We start from the raw sequence: 20,754 nt of genomic DNA on the forward strand, positions 1-20,754 counted from the left end.
TCTCATTCTACATAAAAAAAGTTTAAAAGTATAAATATAAGGCTAATTTTCCTATCTTGGATAGAAAGAAATAAAAATTATAAATAATTTTATATAGTTTTTGGCATTAAATCTGCCCAAAAGTCTTCCCGGTAATTTATTCTGAAACTAAATTTATTGTTAATATTGTTAAATATTGTTACACTGATCATTTTTATTACGCAGAACATATTTATCTGTTACAACAGATTACTTCATTAGTTCCTGTAAGCGCAAGTAATAAAATATTACAAAAACATTTCAGCATTTTTATTCAGGAAGGTGTTGATATTATTCTTGAAAGTACTGACCAAGAAATACTTTGAATGAGATTAGAAAAGGGTACTGAATAAAAAAATATATTTTAGTAATTGTGGTGCAGTTTTTGAGATTCCAGAGGATTGTAAATATAGTAATTCCATAGAAATGAAACGTCTGGAATCGGATAAGTAATATTAAGTCAGATACATAAATAATTTCCCCTTGCACACACATTTTATTTCAAACATATAGCAAATTCATTGTTTTATCAAGGTGCACATATGAAACACGATACAGCTGAAACCCAACACAGTCTTGTGTGCCGCAACTGCACCTCGATCGCTTTCCCCGTGTCCAAGGTCAGTATCCGAAAAGTTTCCCGCTCCGTCGAGAGATCTCGGTCGTCCCGAAATCGAGTATCAAGGTCCTGCGAGAAGGAGGCTCGTTCCGTACGTACGGCGGCTTTTCGCTTGCCCGTCCGCTTTGCCGTCGCAGTTTCGCCAGGCCCCGGACCCGCCGTTCGATCGATCACGCGACCCTGCCAATTTTCAAGGTCATGACGCAAGGGCAGTGTTTGACGACCGCCTCCGTGTATCGGTCCGTCTTCGGGAGCCCCGATTCAAGGTCAGACGTGCAATCGATAGCGGCGAATGCGTGAACCGTCCCGCGACTCAGGTGCGACTACCAAAACAATGCCGGAATAGGGAGCTACGACCCACGCACGCACCCCCACGGACCGACCGGAACGTTCCAGACCCGGTCCGACGCCGTTCCGAGACGTTCGAACGCGATCTTGGCGGTTATGTAATTGGTGGGAAAGTCGTGCACGCCGAACAATCGCCGCCGCCGCCGCGTCCGTAAACAAATCGGACGCGACTCCGCCGACGACGTATCCCGTTGAAAGGGACGCGGATTAGTTGACAGTGTACGTGCGGGACAGGTGGCCGGTGGCAGCATCGCCTGACGGCGTGTCGGTACGCGGTGCACGGTTAAAAATCGTAAAAACAGCATCGAACACAAAATTTTATTTACGCAACAGAATTCCAGTCGACGCGTGCGCACTACGCGACCGTCAGCCCAAGTCCCCACATCAAAGTACCGAACGAAACAATCGCGGCCGGACATAAAATTGTTTTCGCGACCGAGACAACTGTGTGAATTGCGTTTCAGGTGCGTGCCGGGGTGCCTGGAGACATCCCGGAGTCGTGACACTATGTGAGACGGACTGTCAACGACGTTCTGCTGTCTCCGGAGTCAGGGTAGGTATGAGAGACGGCGTTTCCTCCGCAGCCTTGACTTTATCTCTGGCCATGATTCGGTCGCGGGTGTTGTTTGTTGGATTATGCGAGAAACGGGTGCCCCCCTATGATTGGGGCCCGACCGTGTGTCCATTGTTGTTTGCACGTTTTGTTTTCGGTGCGCCGGAACGGCAAAACGGCGGGAGTGCTTGTGATTGATTGTGCGGGCCGATTAACGCGGCACACACACCGAATGGCGCACACGGTCCGTGTATTTACATGCAGTTTCGGCCTCACTTAAAACGATGCGTTCTGAAGGTTGAACCGGGACGACAATCGCACGATCTCGTGTTTTGCTTTGTCGACGAAACTTTCAAGTTTTTTCAACGTATACACGTATTCGATCCGTATTCGAGTCGGGTGTTTGGACTGCCACGATGGATTTTGGGGGGAAAGTATCGAGTGACAGAAGGGTTGAATTAAATGTACACAATTCGTATTTCACCATTTTGTTGTTCATAAAAGATTTTTATTAACGACAATTTGCTCCGATTCATCACGTCTCAAAGTTGTTTAATGTATTTCTGAATATTGTTTACGACCATGCTGATAGTTTCATTAGGTCATTGTAGATACAAGATGTGCTTTCCAAAAACAAGTCATAGTAGTATGTGTAATATAACAACATTTGAAAACATTTCTTATCTGTTATTTGGATTTAAGTCCACAATTTGCATAAATTTTGTGGACCCTCAATTAGTTAAACAAACCAGATTTGTTTATTTTGTATTATTTTATAAAATAGCACTTGTAATAATGCATGATGTATTTATTATATTATTATTTAAAAATATAGTTATCTGAATTAATATATGTGTTTATTTAATAATTGTGCAATTATTTTAAAATGTGTATTTACAAAAATCTAATAATTTATGTTTATCTAAACAAGTTAAATTTGTACTAACAATAAATACCAATAAATTAATTTAATAATTTTTAATACATAATTTTATAAAATATATATTGTTTAGTTTATATTAAAAATCAATAAATAACATTTAAATATTTGAAAATTATTTAAATTTAAAATTTAATATCATTATGCAATATTTTAATAAAATATTGTTGACTCCATCTGTAACAACATTAAACGAAATCCAATTAATGGAATTATACAATTGGTGCTGATTTATTTATTTTGTGTTTATTTATGTATTTTTAAAAACGCATTACGTAAATTTAAAGCAAAAATAATATAAGAAAAATTTACATATTTTATTAATGAGTTTATTTAATTGTTTGTTTTTCAAAATATGGCGAAGGAACCTTAGAGAAAGTACAATTATTTTTTTTTTCTTTTAGATATAACTTACATTGGGAATCGAATTTTGAATTTTTTTAAAAAAACTAACCTTAGTAAAGTCTCACATTTTGCAAATTAATAAAAAAACAAGAAGAAATAAATTTATTAGATACTTTGTTGCAATTTTATTAATATCAAATTTCGTATGTATCCATTTTTGAGGATTGTCTAATATATATTTTTCATTTATTGAATGTAAAAAGTAAAAAATACGGATGATGTAGAAAATAATGTTGGCTTGGATAGAGTTTTTTGATATTATTTGGGTTATTATTTATTAACATCGAGTTTAAAGAAGTTTCTGTGATATTACGTTTTTAACTGGGGTACTTTCTCAAAAACTAACAACATTAACATAAAATTAATGTATCTTTAGGGGTGAAATTTATAAAATAGTATCTGATCATATAATTTTCAAAATTTTTAAATTTAATTATTAATTTTGAGTGCTAAATGCTTATAAAAGGTAGAAAATTTTCGATAATAACATAAATACATATGTTTTATATAATAAAATAAAATTTCGAGTTTAAATAAAAATTTAAAAAGTTTTAATAATATAAATATAAAATTAAAATATTTTTTTTTTTTTTTGAAAAATGGTGAAGGAACCAAAAATTTTAAAATCATATTTTTGACTTTGAATTAACATTGCAAAACATTTGTCAAACATTAGTTCCAAAAATGTTTTGATATTCAACATATATATATTGAAAAGCAATACATATCTCTATTTTCTAATTACATAAAGTGATTTATATAAGTCTTCGAAATAAATTATTTCCTCCAAATATTTCACATTATATATACAGAAAATTTAACAAACGATTTATAACTACCATTTAGTTTTTATTAACTTACACAATAATTTCGTAGTTTAAAGTTAAACCTCAAAATGAATTCCTTTACCCCTTAAAATTTCAGTAATTTAAATTGTTATTTAAACTTAATTTAATTCTCATGTTTAAATTCACTATCAATAGCATTTGTATTTTAAATTTTATGAAATGGTGTAATACTAAAAAATAAGTTGGTATTGAACAAATATGGGTTAAAACGTGATATTTTAAGAATCTTAAGTTTTTTGAGTTAAATTGGTATTTTGGGTTCTTTCGGAAGAATGATTACACAATTTTGTTATCAAATTTGGTATTTAGAATTTTTAGTTAAGATATAGTTTGGAAAATGGTAAACACATTTCTGAGAAGCATGTAATTCTGTTATTTTCCTATAATAATTGAACTTTGAGACTGATTACCATTAAATCTAATTGATCAAATTGGATATTTTATATACATGGTATTTCACAACTCATCCGACAAATTTTAACCACTTACTATAAGAATATAAGAAGTTGATTTATATCAAAAAGTTCAATGGAAAACGAGAGTTTTACTTCTAGTGTTTGAAACTTGTTATTAAAAACAATAAATTAGTTTGGCTTCCACGGTCACCAGATCTGAATCCTGTAGATTTTCTGTTATGGAGACATTTAAAAAATGAGGTGCGCCAAAATTGGATTCTACAGGCTCAAGCTTGCATACAAACCAATGGACAACTTTCGAACAGGTTTTATAGACGGATTGAATTGATTGATTTATTATTTTTTATTTCGTTTCGTTATGTGGTTAAATTTTGTCGCATACGTTGTGAAACATCCTGTATATGTATATAGTGTGGCCCACTTGAAAGCGAAGTATCCCCAATAAATATGTTTTTTTTTTACTGATTTAGATAAAAATTTATTTTCAATTAAGCATAATAATGTGAAATATGATTTTTTATTTTTTCATAGGATTATGAATATGCATATTTTTTATGATATTTGATATTTATCCATCGAAAAAAAAACGGACCAAAAATACATATTTATGATGGTGTCCTACTTTCAAATGGGCCATATTGTTTGAAGTATAAATTGTTTTTGGTACTTAAAATTAGTATTATAAATATTTTTGTTTTTTTTTTTTATTTCAAATTATACATGTTTTTTTTTCAGTTCTTTCAGAAAACTTTAATCATAGTAGGGAAACATAACAGAAATGAAAGTATACTCTAATATTCAATTCATTCAATTTCAATTAATGTAAGATTATAAAATGTCGAAAAATTAAAGATATCCCTATATTTAATAGTGAGTATGTTCTCCTCTACTTCTTCGATGTGTGGCACATTAAATCTTGAGGTACATTCTTCCATTCTCACTGAAGCTGTTGAGCTAATTCTTGAAGATTATTTGGGGGTTCTATATATCTTATGTGTCGCCGTAGAATGTCCCAAAGATGTTTTATCGAATTACTATAGGGACTATTCACTTCTGGGCACTTCACTCATAGAAATTTTGAACAACTCTGGCAGTGTGTGGTCTTGCATTATCTTGTGGTAAAGTAAAATTTGGCCCAAACTGATTCACACATGATAGACAGCAGAATATTTTTAATATATCGCCTGGCCGTTAGGGAACCTTCTCCAAAAGCTCTTTTCTCAGTCACAGCTGTATTCAAATATCGTTGTCTTCGGCGTCTATAGACTCATCATTTGTTCTTAAAGAAAACTTGCATTCCTGTGTAAAGAGAACCTTTTCCAGTTAATGTATTCATTAGCAAAGTTTCTTCTCATATTCTTGTATGCTTTAGTTAAATCAGGAACAACAGCTGCACGTCTTGTATATAAATTGGCTTCATAAAGTCTGTTACGTACGATTCGAGTAGATAAATGTAACCCTGTGGTCATAGAGTGAAGGTTTCCTAAGTGGCGAGCTGTTCTTGTTCGCCCTTGAAGTGACATCTGAACCAAATGTCAATCTTCTCTAGGAGTAGTCAGTCTCCGACGAGAAGTATATGGTGTCCTATGATTGATACCAATTTCTCTGCACCAATTTCACAATGTGAATAACCGACTGACTGGTTTGGAGTAAGATAGCCGTGTGCCTCTGCAGAAGTGCAAAGGCCCTAAAAACTTCATCTCGATTGAGACGTCTTCTTTGTACAATAGGTCTTCCAAGAGGATCGTTGTTCATCACAGATCACGGTGAAGACGATCCAAACAATGTTATTCCCGAAGTTTATTCTGAATCAATTTATAATAAGTTTCTGTTTTTGATGTGAAGACTTCTTTACCCGCGTTGGGCACTTTTTTGTAGGGGAAAATCCCATGGGTTCGTGTCACCGACATGCTCATGTGACTGGTGCATGCGCAGTGTGGTGTGCGCCTTAGACACTTTTTGGATGGGTGAAATCTCGTGTGTTCGCGTCACCGACATGCTTTCACCATTATATCTGTAGCTATACAGCTGACGTATACTGCTGTGTATATCTTATAAGTGAAATTGAATGGATTTAGTGAAAAAATTATTTAAATATGTCCAGTGATCGAAAATTCAGTACTACAAAACATAAAACGACAATCGATGCCCCTTTTACGCGATACTTAGATAAATTTGAATCAAACATTCTCATTCCTTATTTTAGTTACCATAAGCCTATTGTATCTTTTTTATGGGCAAAATGAAATAATTGAAGGTACAAAAAATCTAACTATTGTTGAAATTAATGATGAAAATGATGCAAACTATTAAAATAATGTAAAAAATCAAGTACATTGAAATTTAAGTAAATACAAATACTATCCATAAATGAATGTATATTAATTGGGTAATATTGTAGAATCCGCGACTCTAAGGAATACATTTAGCGCATGCGTCAACTTGATTTAAAATCATCTGTTTCGGAGATTTTAGACAGCATAGATGCCAAATTTCATTTTTAACAAAATATGTAGAGAAAATTGTTATTAGAAAAATCTATATGTAATTTATTATGTTTTCATGGTCTATGTAACTCGAAAAAAATTGAACAATGCAAATATAGTATAAAATTATTAATAAATTGGGAATAAATTAAAAAATAATAAAAATTAAAAACATTTTTAATTAAATACAATACAATTATTTATATAGTAAAATATATTAATTAATTAATGACCCATATCAATAAATTAAGATTGTACCAAAAAAATAATAATAAATACAGCACATAAATAATCTATAAAGTAAGATAACTTAGGAATAGGAATAAAAGTATAATGTTTTTTAAAATGAGAATGATCTATAAAGTAGGGGATAATATATTGTTTTTAAAAACGCCACGAGAATATATTCTGTAAAGTATAATATTTTAATTAATGAGCAATAATCATCAAATTAGAAGAAATAATGGTAAAGTTGCAGAATTCGTTACTCTAAGGAATATTTTTAGCGCATGCGTCAACTTGATTTGAAATCATCTGTTTCGGAGATTTTAGACAGCATAGTTGCCAGATTTCAGTTTTAACAAAATATCTAGAGAAAAGTGTTATTAGAAAAATCTCTACGTAATTTATTTTGTTTTTCGTGTACGACTTATGTCATTTATGTAGTTGAATTCTAAAAAAGAATAAATTCTACTAATCATAGTTTATTAATTACTATATTAATTTTTTATTTACTCTATATTTCTTTGATAGTTTAATGTCTAATTAAATATATTCAGAAAATATTTAATAGTTTATAGGTAAATTTGCAAAAGGGGATACTTTTTATAAAAAATAATACATTAATATAACAAAAAATATATTTATATACTTTATAATAAAAAAACAAAATCAATTAGAATAAAAATAAAATTATTCTAAAGGATATTGCTCCCTAATACACGTTAGTATGCTCATAAACAAGTTATATTTTTTAAATTTGTTCCTCCAAATAAACTCGTGGACGTACGATGGAAACAATTATAAATATAGTAAAATATATTAACTAATTAATGATCTATATCAATAAATTAAGATTGTACTTACCAAAAAATATAAATATAATAATAATATAAATGTAATATTTTAAAAATATAGCACCCAAATAATCTATATATAAGTAAAATAACTTAAAAAATTACTACAAATAAATTAAAAATGATCTTACCAAAGGAGTACAAATATAATGTTAATAATCTGTAATCTGTGTTAATAATGGAAATAATCTGTAAAGTAAAATATATCAAATGAGCATACCAATCAATAAATTAAGAATGTAATTACCAGAAGAATAAGGAAAATATATTGTTTTAAAAACACCACGGAAATATAACCTGTAAAGTAAAATAGTTTAATTAATGAGCAATAATGATCAAATTAGAAGAAAGAATTTACTTACCAAAAAAATAAAAAATGTAATTCACAATAGTAGTCTCAAAGAACACAAAACTTTCACAAAGAACAATTCGAATATTTTGACCGTTGCAAAGCGACAACACTGCTCTGCAAATTGTTCAAGAAGCGCGAAACCAGTGCCTCACAGCGCATGCGCTAGAAATATTCCTTAAAGTAGCGGATTCTGCAACTTTACCATTAATTGTTATGTCAATTGAATTGTATTTATATTTTGTCATGATCTTGTACAGCCTGTAATATATTTGAATAATAAAAAACCACATAAACATGCATATAATTGTTGCTTGGAGTGTCAATAGATGGGAAAACCAGAAATAATACTAAAAGTTTTTACTTCTATCGGGAGTCTCTATAACTGCCAATTTTATTTTTTTTAGTTATTCTACAGAAGTTGAAAAAATAACTGCTTATATTTTAAGTATTGATACCTATGTTATTTCTTTATGACCAGTGTAGTTGAAGGGTGACATGCTGATTTAAGTTTTATCAACCAAGATTCTATCAGATGCAGTTTGTTCCGTTAAGCTTAAGTCTATCGTAATTGACGAAAATACATATAAAAAAAAATCACACAAGTAGGCGCGACCACCGAGTCACGTAGCCCGCAAAACGTAGACGGCCCGTCAAGTACGAAGCTACGCAACGCGGCGCAGCGATAATGAAACCGAAAACAATGCATCCACCACCAACGCGCACATACGCCTTATTGTTATTGTTACGTGCATCGACAACCGTCGTTTCGCGACAGCGTGCGACTGACGGCGACCTTCTTTTTTTTGCGGCCCGATAAGGGGTCAGTGCAATTTCTCCGGTTGTTGTGTTCGTTGCGCGTACGCGACGCGCGATGCGACGCGATGCGGCTTACCGATAACGACGGCCGACCGACCGACCGACTGACGGACCGTGCACGAATCCGCGACACCGAACGTAAACTCCGCGCCGCGCTCCGCACTCGGAAATCGGGAATACGACGGGGCGAACCGATAAACAAAACAAAACCGAAGTAAATAAACATAAAAAACATGCACAAAAACAAACGGTAGACGTGTTCGGTCGCAAAATTTCTTGCGCTCGTTCTCCGTCGTGCGAGTCCATCGTTTCGTGTCGTTCGACGCGGTCGTCATGTGTTTTCGTTTGTGATCAGTTTTCCTGCATGTTTTCGTGTGTGTGTGCGTGCGTGCCTGTGTGTGTGTCTTGTGTGTTTTGTTCCGTTCCGTTTCGTAGTGGGTTTCAGATCGGGGAAAATGGTTATCTGAAATCAGACGTATAATCTGTACAAGACAAATATTTGGTTTATCACCAACTTGTTGCCCGCTATCTATCAGTTGAATTTGTTGTGTTTGCGTAAAATCGGTAAGAAACTGCGACTTTATTTTGTGCTTACTTTAATTTATTTATTAGGTTTCATTACATATATATGTATGTATTTTATTATATATTCTTCCTTAATTACAATCGGAGGAAAATATTTTCTGTTTTTCTTTTTTGTATAAACAAAAGATAAAATTTTATCACAATCATTTTAACCTACAAACCAACAAACTTGATTTAAATCGAAGTTATACTAATATATTATATATTATTCTTGGTTACAAGTTTCAGACACCCTTTATAGTGGCTGATTTACACATTTTATCCCATTATTAGTATCATTATGAGCTAAGCGATTATTGTGTCACTTCCCTGATTATTTTTTTCAACCCACGATTTAATGAAAATTGCGTAGTAGTTTCTAGGTATAGAGGTGAAAAAAAGTATGGTATTTACTAACCTAATTTACTCCAGATCTGTCCATTAATCACATTGGTCATCCATTATTTTCACAGGATTTTACTTTTTTAATTAAAAATCAATTTGGTCTGGAAAAAAGTATAGAATATTATAATAATATTCATAAAAAATAACAATAACTCAAATACACTTGTCTCAAAATGTATTGCATAATTTATTTTGACTAAAAAACAGGAATGGTTAATAAAGGTTAACCAGCAAAATAATAATAATAAATTTTATTTATGCCCAACAGAATTAATTTAAGGTAAACACAACAACAAGTAAATACTTAAATACTTATAAAATAATACATACATCTTAATTAAAAATTAAATATATGGGGAAAACTGGGCTTTTTAGTAGAACATTGGTTCTATGTCTTGGTATGGTGAGAGAAACACTGCTTCTTGAATTAAGTCTTGGCACGTTAAATCCTATGTTGGCTAGTATATAACAACAATCAATTTTTTGCCATTGACGTTTTTTCTCTTCTTACTACTGGTGAATCCATAGGAAGCTCTTTCAGCAATAGATTGTGATCAGTGTTATGAGCAGGGTATACCTTGTTCTTGCGAAAGCTTAAGTACTTAAGGTATCGTCGTTGAATAGATTCGAGGCTAATTTGATAGCAAGTGTAAATGGGACTCCAGAAAATACTGCAATACTCCAATTTGCTTCGTACTAGTGCAGAAAACAGAATCTGTAACGCAATTTGAGAATTTAGAGGTTTGCAGTTTCGTAAGACTAATCCCAAGATCTTGGAAGCTGATGTAGAAACTTCCATTATTTGCGGCACAAAAGATAATTCGTTGTCAAATAAAACGCTCAGATCTTTCCAGCAATCCTTCCTCGTCAGCACGCATCCATTTATGTTGTAGGAAAGCTCGACTGGCAATTTAACATACAATAAAGCATTTCTTTACATTTAGCTAGAGGTTGTTACTCTGACACCATGCCACCAAAGTGTCAATATCACTTTGTAGAATAACACATCGTTCAATAAGTTCCGAGACAAAAACAACTTTTTTTTTTTTTTTCAAAAATCATTTTTATTCATCAATCTCCTTTTAGAGTGATACAATGTTTCTATGCCATGTTTATAAAAGGATTTATCCTATGCTTCAAAATAGGATACAGTTTCGGCAATGCCTTCCTCATTCGAGCCAATTTTTTTCCCTGGAGCATTTTTTTGAGATCAGCAAAGAGCCAGTAGTCGCTGGGGGCTAAATCTGGCGAATACGGGGGATGAGGATGCAAATCAAAGCCCAACTCGTTCAATTTTGCCTTTGTTTTCATGGACGTGTGACTTGCTGTTTTGTTCCACTGAAAGCAATGGCGGCACCCACTTGGAAAAAACCTTTTTCATGCTCAATTTTTCATGAAGGATTGTAAATACACTTCCAGATGATATCTGTGTTATTTGCAATCTCACGGACCTTCACTTTGCGATTTTTTAATTATGTTTTTTAACATTTCACTCACATTTTCCGGTGTAACGGCTTCCAATGGCCTACCCGAACGTTCTGCATTGTTTGTGTCCGTACGACCACGTTTAAACTCAGCATACCACAGACAAATCGTTGGTTTGGATGGAGAGGAGTCCGGGCAATGTTTTTCAAGCCATTGCTGGGCTTCTACGGTGTTTTTACCCACTAAAAAACAATGTTTTATCAACACGCGAAACTCACTTTTATCCATTTTTCAAACAAATTACAAAGTGACTTTACTCTAACCTCGATAACACTGCTGTTTGTGGTCCGATCGACGTGAAATTTTTACACGTTTCATGTAAAGGTTCGTACTCTAGGGAAACGTGGCCAGTTTGGTACTACTAGGACCATTTCTGGGTTAGTCTCGGGACTTATTGAATGATGTGTTAAGGGCTTATACAATATTGTCGACTTGATAATTTAGCTTCAGATCATCAGCATAGACAAGACTACAGCATAATAACACACTCAACAAGTCATAGATGAATAAAAGGAATAATAGGGGTCCCTAGTTAGACCCCTGCGGTACACCAGATGATGCACTGTTAGTGTGTGCTCTAAATCCTTTGTAGTTGGCGTAACAAGTTCTGTTTTGCATATAACTCTCAATTAAATTAATAAGACTAAAAGTATCAAGTTTGTTCAACAGTATAGTCATGGTATCGAATGCACGTGAAAAGTCTGTATAAATAACGTCCATTTGACTTTTACGATCTTTTGACGAACTTGTGGACCTTTCTAACATAAAACCGTACTGATTAGGAGAAATTTTATAACGAACACTTTGATAAATGAATGATGATGTATATAACACCTGCTCAAATATTTTAGAGAAATTACTTAATATAGAGATATGTCCACAACTCTTAAAATTAGACTTATCACCTTTTTTGAATACTGAGGTAATTTTGGCAGTTTTCCATAAAGATGGGAAGGTATTAGTTTTCAAGGACAAATTGAAAATAATAATAACTTGTCGATACTATTTAGAATGTCAGACTCATTCACTTCATTCAGCTGGACACATTGATGATTAGAAAAAGCAAAAAAAAAAAAAAATAATAAGAATATCAGAATGAGAAAAAACGCTTCTAACGCCATTTTAAAATATGGCTTCTTATGCATCTCTGTAGGTGGTACCAAACATGCTCGATTGGATTTAGATCTGGACTATGTGCAGGCCATGCTAAAATACGAATTCCAACCTCTCGCAGGTAGTCTACAGTTATTCAGGACGAGCGTTGTCGTGCATAAGAACAAAATTGTCGGCTATAACAAACGTTATTGCATTTTCTTCAAGAACCTTTCTTATATACCAATTAGCTGTTAAGAGATCCCCGACGAAACAATATTAACACTGTATTCGTTTCAAAACATATATCACTCCATATCATAATAGAACCACCTTCACAATTTTGGGTTCCTCTAATGTTACACTGAGCAAATCCTTCACCTTCGCGTCTGTACCTAGAGTGCGTGTATCAGATCCAAAAAGTGACTCACCGGTAAAAAGTATATTAGTCTGAATATCCCAATTAATGTGTTCTCTCACAAACCATATTCGTGCCACACAGTGTTCCCTGAATAACAACTTGGACTCTGGACAAATCGTTTTGCAGCTACCGAGTTGTAACATGTAACAGACGCAATGTTTGTATATGTAAATAACGATCATAGTACACCTTGTACTACCGGGAACTAGCTTTTTAGTGTACTCTTCTGTTTCTCTAAAACGTTTTACAATCCTTGGAACACTGGATTGTAAACTTAAATTAGCAAATAAATTAAATGTACTGGACATAAACAAATTTAAGATAAAAATACAGTATTTCTATTTTGTTTATTTTTATTTTCTTTATTCATCTTAATTTAAAATGGTCTCTAAAGGAAATCATGCACTGATATTTTTGCCACGTCACATTGCGTTTGGTCGTTTTCACAAAATTCAATTATTCTGTTCTTAAATTGATGTGAAATATAAACATGTTCAGACATGACTATGTTGAAACCGACTGAAAATGTTAAGAATTGATCGTAAATTAAATAATATTCCAATTTATTTCTATGTCAAAGAACGTATCCGCTAAAAAGACCTAGACAAAAAAGAATGAATACAAGTATAAAGGACGGTAAACACAAGCTAGTGAATTTGTTTAACACAATTACAACAGATACGAAACATTCCGGTGGATAAATATTACAGTTTTAGAAATATTCCATACTCTTTTCCATCACTGTATATGTCTGAGCTAAGAAAATCTCAATCCTGTACTACTTATAAAGTGGGGTAAGGTTTGCCTTTTTTATTGCACCTACAGTTTAAAAACAATACGAACAATATCCTTATTAAATTATCTGTTAACATCCGGTTGATGATGACAATGGGATCAATTCAGTTGTAGTTTTATATTTTCTTATATATATATATATATATATATATTTGGTAATTTTTATTACTGTAAGACTAAACAAATTTTTAGGCTAAATCTGCTGTCCTAAGCTCCACCTTACACAACCTACTGACAAATCTCATGCCTAATAATCTGGTTTGAGATATTAATATATTTTGAATTAAATTGAAACTAAACATGCTTTCGAGTGTGATTTTTATTTATTTTTTTTTATTATTTGATGGTTAACTTTTCATGACAATTTACAGCCCTATCGAACATGCTCACTTGAATTAAAATTAGCGATTGGACTGGCCATTCTATCTATCAACTTAAGTTCATTCTCCTTAAACCATTGATTGGTGATAGCTGCTACATGTCTTGGGGCATTATCTTGTAATTTTACTTTCTCCAGGTTTGTGTCACATAAATTTTTATTAAGGAGAGCCGTAAATTGGTTTTCAATACCGATAAATACTTTTGTTTCTTCATCCGTCCTTCAAGAACATATAATTGACCTACTCCATCAGCAGCCATGCGGCCCCTTACCGTAATATTGCCTTCTCCACATTTCTCGGTGCAGGCGACACATACTGGAAAATGTTCTTCACTAATTCGGAATCTTACATATGATATTTTAGGTGAACTTTATAATAACATTTTCTATATGAATTCTGTAAAAATTTCAATACATATTTACAAAGATTAACTGAACTTATCAGACCATACAATGTTTAGTTAATCTTTTTCTCAGAAATATGTGTGACTTTACGTTTCCTATTTTATTAATCCATTCATTTTCCATAAAAAGAAATATATCTCTACATAACAGTTGGGCTGACAAGTTCGTAGGCTAGCATGGAAAAAATCTTTTTTTTTTTTTTGATAGAATTGATTTTATTATTCAAAGTTGCCTTCGAGTTCATCCTTTCACATCGATACACTTATATTCCAGTGATTTTTCAACTTTTTGATCCTGTCGGAAAATTAAAAAAATTATTTTCTGGGAGGTCTACAAAATACTCCTCCGTGAGCTGAATTTTTTATTGATGAGCCATTTTTTGAGGTTTGGGAAGAGATAATAGTCCGATGGAGCTAAATCTGACGAATAAGGTGGATGGGGAAGCAATTGGAGCCTTAAATCGATGCTATTGTGTGCCGGCACATTCTCTTGTAAAAACAATGTTGTTTTTTCGTTAATTGATTTATTTTCATCTTTGTCGAATATTGCACAGTATTACTTGGAAAATCTGGTGATATAATTATTGATAATTATAATATTCTAAGAGAATTTAAATTGTTGATGTATTATTTGTAATTTTGTCGTCATTTGATAATTTCAGTACTTTTGGTCTTTACAACCAACCATACCACATTATTCACTTTTGTGATACTTATTTTTAGTCGTAAATCATAGATGAAATTAAATATTTTTAGTCATGTATTACTTTGTAAATACTCTCTTCAAATATGGAAACAGAATAGAAGATAATACCTGTAACATCTATTAATTGTTAAAATGTGTTCTTTTGAAGTGAAACTTCTTATTTATAATTGGCAAATACACACAATGCGTAAAATTCTTTCGTTTAAAGAGAATCAAGAACTTTCTTTTATTCAATATGTTTTTTGTGGTGGATGCGCAGGATTTTTGGTACAATTTTGACTCAGTGAAATGCTGCTGAGCATCATAGTGGCTCACCGATGTTATATTAAAACAATAAAATGTTTTATCTTTAAAATCTATAGTAACATATACAATTCTAAAATTAACTGCACTAAACCGAACTGCACCACATAATTAATTTTATATATATATATATATATATATATATATATATATATATATATATATATATATATATATATATATATAAAAATTGCTTTTTCTTAATTGAGATTAGATTAAAGTAACTAGTTAACCAAAATCATGTTTAACTGGTTTTATTACAATCCCTTGAACTCTTTTGTAAAGACTGATTTAATTTAAATTGACATTGTATACAATATATTTAATTTATAGGGAACTTAGACTAGGATGTCGACAGAGACAGAGGTGTCCAGGCAACCGGGTATATCCCAGTTACTGCCGGACATCGCAACCCTCAGTTTAATCGGACATAGATCTCAGGGCGTCGTGAATGGACCGACGACCCATTTAGTCCACCATACTTCAATCACCCAACCAAATGGTAAGCTTTCATTTTATATCTGTATATATATTTATTATAATTATTTAATTTATGGATCTTTTGTATTGGAGTTTTGTTGATCATATTGACACATAATTTTATTTTCGGGTCTGTATTAACGTTAAAGAGATTTTGGAATATATTTAACTGTTGTTTTAGTGCTTTTTATTTATTGGCAAATCAAAATTAATTATTATAAAAATGTATCATTAAAAATATTATATTAACAGATAGTCTACAGTAAAGTGATGTTTTAAACAATACTTAATAATAAAACTACCCAAAAAACGTAAATTGAAAAATAATTTCACTAATTTAAATTTTACAGATTCATAAATTTAATATTTATCTAGCCCTGCCTCCATTTTATTTTTTATTTCGAGTGAAACTTAAACATTTGTTTCCTTTAGTTAGCATCAAAATTTGTTGGCAAACCATCTAGTAGGATTACGTCATTTTGAAAAATAATTGATTTTACTTTCAAGCAAATGATAAAGTGACTTTTATAGAAGTTACTTTTACAAAAATAAACAATACACCTTTGTGTGTTTGGTTTCTTAGTATTAGAAGATTCTCTGCCGAGAATTAAAAAGTGGGTTCGGCCAGAACTATCATTACACGCTTATGAATCATTTTTACATTCATCTCTGTAGTGTTTTATATTGGTGCTTTTAGTCAGTATTTAATATCTTAGAATTTTTATTATTTTTTTTAATTCAACTTCATAATCAGTTGAAATGAATGAAAATCTGTACTAAATTACATATATATTGTATGTTACATTCTAACACATCTAATATTATGTTTTCACTTACCTTTTTAGGCCAGAACTATCATTACATGCTTATGAATCATTTTTATATTCATCTCTGTAATGTTTTAATACATATAGTGGTGGAAAAGTATGGAAAACATTAAATATTACACAGAGTGCTGTTTAGAAGATTTTATGAAAATTCCTTACTCAAGGTGGTGTTGAAAATCGACGTAAGACAGGACATCCTCGAAAAAATACTCTCAATATAGACAAAATTATAAAAAGGCATTTCCTCGCAAAACATTAAGACAAACGACGGAGAAAATTTGGTTACAAGTGAGAAATCGCCTTATTATATATATATTTCAACTAAACAATGATCCCAAACACACGTCACATTACGTATTGTTAATATTTTATGAATATTAACAAAATATTCCATACTTTTTTCAGACCAAATTGATTTTTTATTTAAAATAACACCTGTGAATATAATGATCGTAGTAATTAATGTACCAATCTTAAAATAAATTAGATTTGTTCATATTGCAACATTAAGTAACGTTTGTAACAAGTAAATAAATATTCCATACCTTTTTCCACCACAGTCTTTATGCAAAATTTCAATATTTTTTTGGCAAAATCTATAATAACTTAAACTTGAACAACATTGAAAATTCCGGTTTTATATTTTTGAACTGTCATAAATACCATTAAATTAAACTAATTCTTAAACTTAATTTACGTCATTGGCAAACATCCTAAAATTATGTTTTCAAAAATATGAGTTTCGTTCAAAATAATAACTTCACCGAAGCGCCACCTGGCGTCAACCTGACTGTTGGCCTCATTTTCTGGAACTCGATAAACTGCATGGTTGTCACTTTGCCCTAATTATCTTACCTATTCCTGTTAACACAGCCTCGTAGAATGATTTGTTTGCCCCTCGATTCGGTAACGTTCACACAGTTTGTGGCCGCAATCAGAAAGGTGAAAAAGTTCAATACAACGTTTCAAGATCTTCGTTCACACATCGAATACAGAGGGAAAATTTGACGGATGACGTTCGGCAACGTCGTCCTCGGGCCTGCGCACTGAGCGCGCCACCTCGTGCGTGTTTACGAAATAGCGTGAATCATTTCCTTGGAAAAGACAATTGTTGTCGGAATTTTACGTTGAACGAGCAGATTTTCCTGCTAGTAATGCGGTGAACGCAAATGAATTTATGCACTTATGCTGGGTTTAGGATTATTGCCCATGGAACTGCACATGCTTGAATGATGTTGTTTGCGGATGATAATAAAAGAGACGCGCTGTTGTCACGTTGTTCGATGAACATGGTAAAGAATATTTACCTTTACTAAAGATTGCCACTAGTAGGTTTACTTTATTCGTTTTGATTTGCCAATATGTGGCTTATTTGACGGTTCGTTTTTTAGAAATTTTTTGTGTATGTGTTGATTACAACATATTTGTATAATATTACGTTTTACTTCCTTTAAACAAAGCATTTAATTTTATTCAAGGACAATATTCATGTATTACAAACATCGAACATGTTTTACAAAGTTATTGAAAAGGAATGTTAAAAGAATTTTAAAAGGTTCAAAAAATCCAGTGTGAAATTATATAAATATAAAACTTGATTAATTATAAAATAATTGAATAAATACATCTTTTACAAAGTGTTGACAATGAATCTTATGCAGACAACATATATTTTGCAAATAATATCTACAAATAAAAGAAATTCCCAGAGCGAGTCGAATTGCGGTGAAGCCGGCAACGCCGAGCACACGACAAAGACCAGTCCTACTGCCCAGGCGTGCGTGACGTCACACAATTGCAAATGTCGTCCGCCTGTCCGCTGCTGCTGTGATTCCATAGTGTGTGAGACTAGCGAAAAAGAACGCAGAAGGAATATTTGGGACGCGTGACCAGTGCTGTGTGCCGTGGCGTAGTGGCTGTGCGAGTGTGTGATAATCGTCGGTCGCAAACAGGATGTACCCGGGAGCAGGAGGACGTAAGTAGCCCGCCCCAGCGATGATGCACTGTGTGCGCCCCCGTTCCCGCGACCACGTTCCCCGTGCACGTTACGGTCCCGTCGTCGAACGCGGTCGCCCCCCGAGGTGCGGGGCGAACGCCGCAGTTCTCCACGCGGACCGTCGGGGCCGCTCTCTCTCCGCACTGAGGTCACGCTCCGCGATTGTTGTGTGTGCGGGGCCCGACGATGTCCGTGCCGCAGACGTGCAGGTGGCTGCGTTTCGAAATTCGGTCCCTGCGTTATTTCTGGCCGGGCGCAGTTCGTTCGCCTTGGGAGCGTTCGCCGCAGGTGGAGGTGGCGGTCGCCGAAGACGCGGACGTTCCCGGACGCCCGCCTCGACGACGCGCAATTTGAAAAATCAACAAAAACAAAACAAAAAAGTGCATAAGAAGTGACGTCACGGGTCGCGAAGTTCAACGACCCTCTCCGTGCAAGAGGACCAGACGGTGTCTATTGATTAAGTTCCTTGCGAATTCGGAATTGCTATGCACTTGGGGGGTGACTGTGGGGTCTTGTCTTTTGACGTTCGGCGACGTTGATTTCCGGGACTGGTCTTGTCGTCAATGCGTACTGACCTTTGAGAGGATTTTAAATTGATTATGCCAAATCGGATTAAAAGTATTTGTTCTGTTTGTTCTCATTTTTCATTATTGCTGGACAATACTTATTTTCTTATAAAGTAGGATATTAAAACAGTTGTAACTCAGTTACTCAAAGTCGGTTGTCCATTTGAGATGTGTTCTTCAAAATGTAAACACAAACAAATTTAGGTCAAGGAAATTTATTTATATTTCTCTAATAGTTCATTTTGTTTAGTAATTGTAAACTAGTAAGAAAATATTGTTAGTTTTCTACCTAATATGCTTCAAAAAGAAAATCCTTATTATTGTTTTCATTTAATCACTTGTAACAACAACAAACAATAACAACACAAAACTTGTCAGTTGAATGATAAATAGAGTTCCATTTACTGACCTATTTATTTATTTTTTAAAACTGAAAGAAACGAGTATAAATTGTTTGAATATAGAAAATGGTATTTCTAAAACATATTTGATCAGGTGCAACGTTGTTATACTTTACGAATGTGAATTTTATTAATCTTAATCTGAGATATGACTACTCTAAAAATAAACAGTTTGATTATGAAATTCCCTGTTAATTTTTTGATAAAATGTTTAAACTGGAATCTAAATAATTGACATTACAATTTTTATTTTTTGTTTCGAGAATTTAATAAATGTTGTAAATTAATATTGTTGATGAACACATTCTTTAAATTAATTTTTAATATTACCATTATGTTTTACAAATTATTCAAATTAGCATTATATATTCAATAATAAGGAAATATTAGTTGAATGACTTACGAATTTTAATATATTTTTTTTAGATATCATATCACTGATATTTTAATTTAGATGTTCGAGGTACAATTTTGGTTTTAAGATATAGCTAGATAGCCAAATTCTGTTGTAATCAAATCAATAAAAATATGAAAGTTATTTCAAAATAATTTTTATCATATTTATCATTACTTCATCAGTTTATTCTATATCAGTTAATTTTTCTTGACCTATGTATTTTTCAACAATTTGTTTTTTATTTAATGAAACGTTATAAAGGATGTTTTATATAAGTTGAAATGTTGTCAAGATATTTTTACACCTACATTGAATCAATTAAATTTCAATTTACGGCGAATTCCGAAGTGTCCGTCACGTTTGCCCGATTTGACTTCCTGTGACATTTACGTAGTAGTAATTGCCAGGAAGCTATAAATATGATAAATGCACAATAATTAAAATCAAATCATCTTTTATAAAAACTTATTTTAATTGAAATAATAGCATATTAAAATATTAATTAATGTGACAAATTTCTAAGAACCTTTTCGTATTAAAACGGTATAACAAACAATATTTTATAGAAAATTAAAATATATAAAGAAATAAAAAGTTAAAATTATATTTTTATCATAAAGTTTATAGTAATTAATAAAATAGAAAATATAATTTTA

The 20,754-nt window shown here is 32.5% G+C and overlaps 1 protein-coding gene and 1 long non-coding RNA gene across 6 annotated transcripts in view; one reads left to right on the forward strand and one right to left on the reverse strand.

The window, feature by feature from the left end:
- Positions 1 to 962: 962 nt before the first annotated feature.
- LOC109600055 (protein argonaute-2) overlaps positions 963 to 20,754 on the forward strand; it is a 33,789-nt gene continuing 13,997 nt past the window's right edge. Inside the window, exons 1-2 of one of the 5 annotated variants that reach the window (XM_049962788.1) lie at positions 963 to 1,538; positions 15,765 to 15,933. In XM_049962788.1, the coding sequence (XP_049818745.1) occupies positions 15,780 to 15,933 (154 nt within the window). In that variant the 5' untranslated portion in view covers positions 963 to 1,538; positions 15,765 to 15,779. Of the gene's footprint in view, positions 1,539 to 9,069; positions 9,442 to 15,764; positions 15,934 to 18,353; positions 18,714 to 20,754 lie in introns of those variants that run through there. The other 4 variants (XM_049962786.1, XM_049962789.1, XM_020016124.2 and 1 more) reach the window with 4 other exon arrangements.
- Positions 17,361 to 18,177, reverse strand: LOC126264507 (uncharacterized). The gene is made up of 2 exons (XR_007547195.1): positions 17,594 to 18,177; positions 17,361 to 17,544 (listed from the first exon to the last, which is right to left on the reverse strand). It is a non-coding gene; the product is annotated as an uncharacterized LOC126264507 (long non-coding RNA).

This window comes from Aethina tumida, chromosome 2 (genome assembly GCF_024364675.1).
Source record: "Aethina tumida isolate Nest 87 chromosome 2, icAetTumi1.1, whole genome shotgun sequence".
NCBI lineage: Eukaryota > Metazoa > Arthropoda > Insecta > Coleoptera > Nitidulidae > Aethina > Aethina tumida.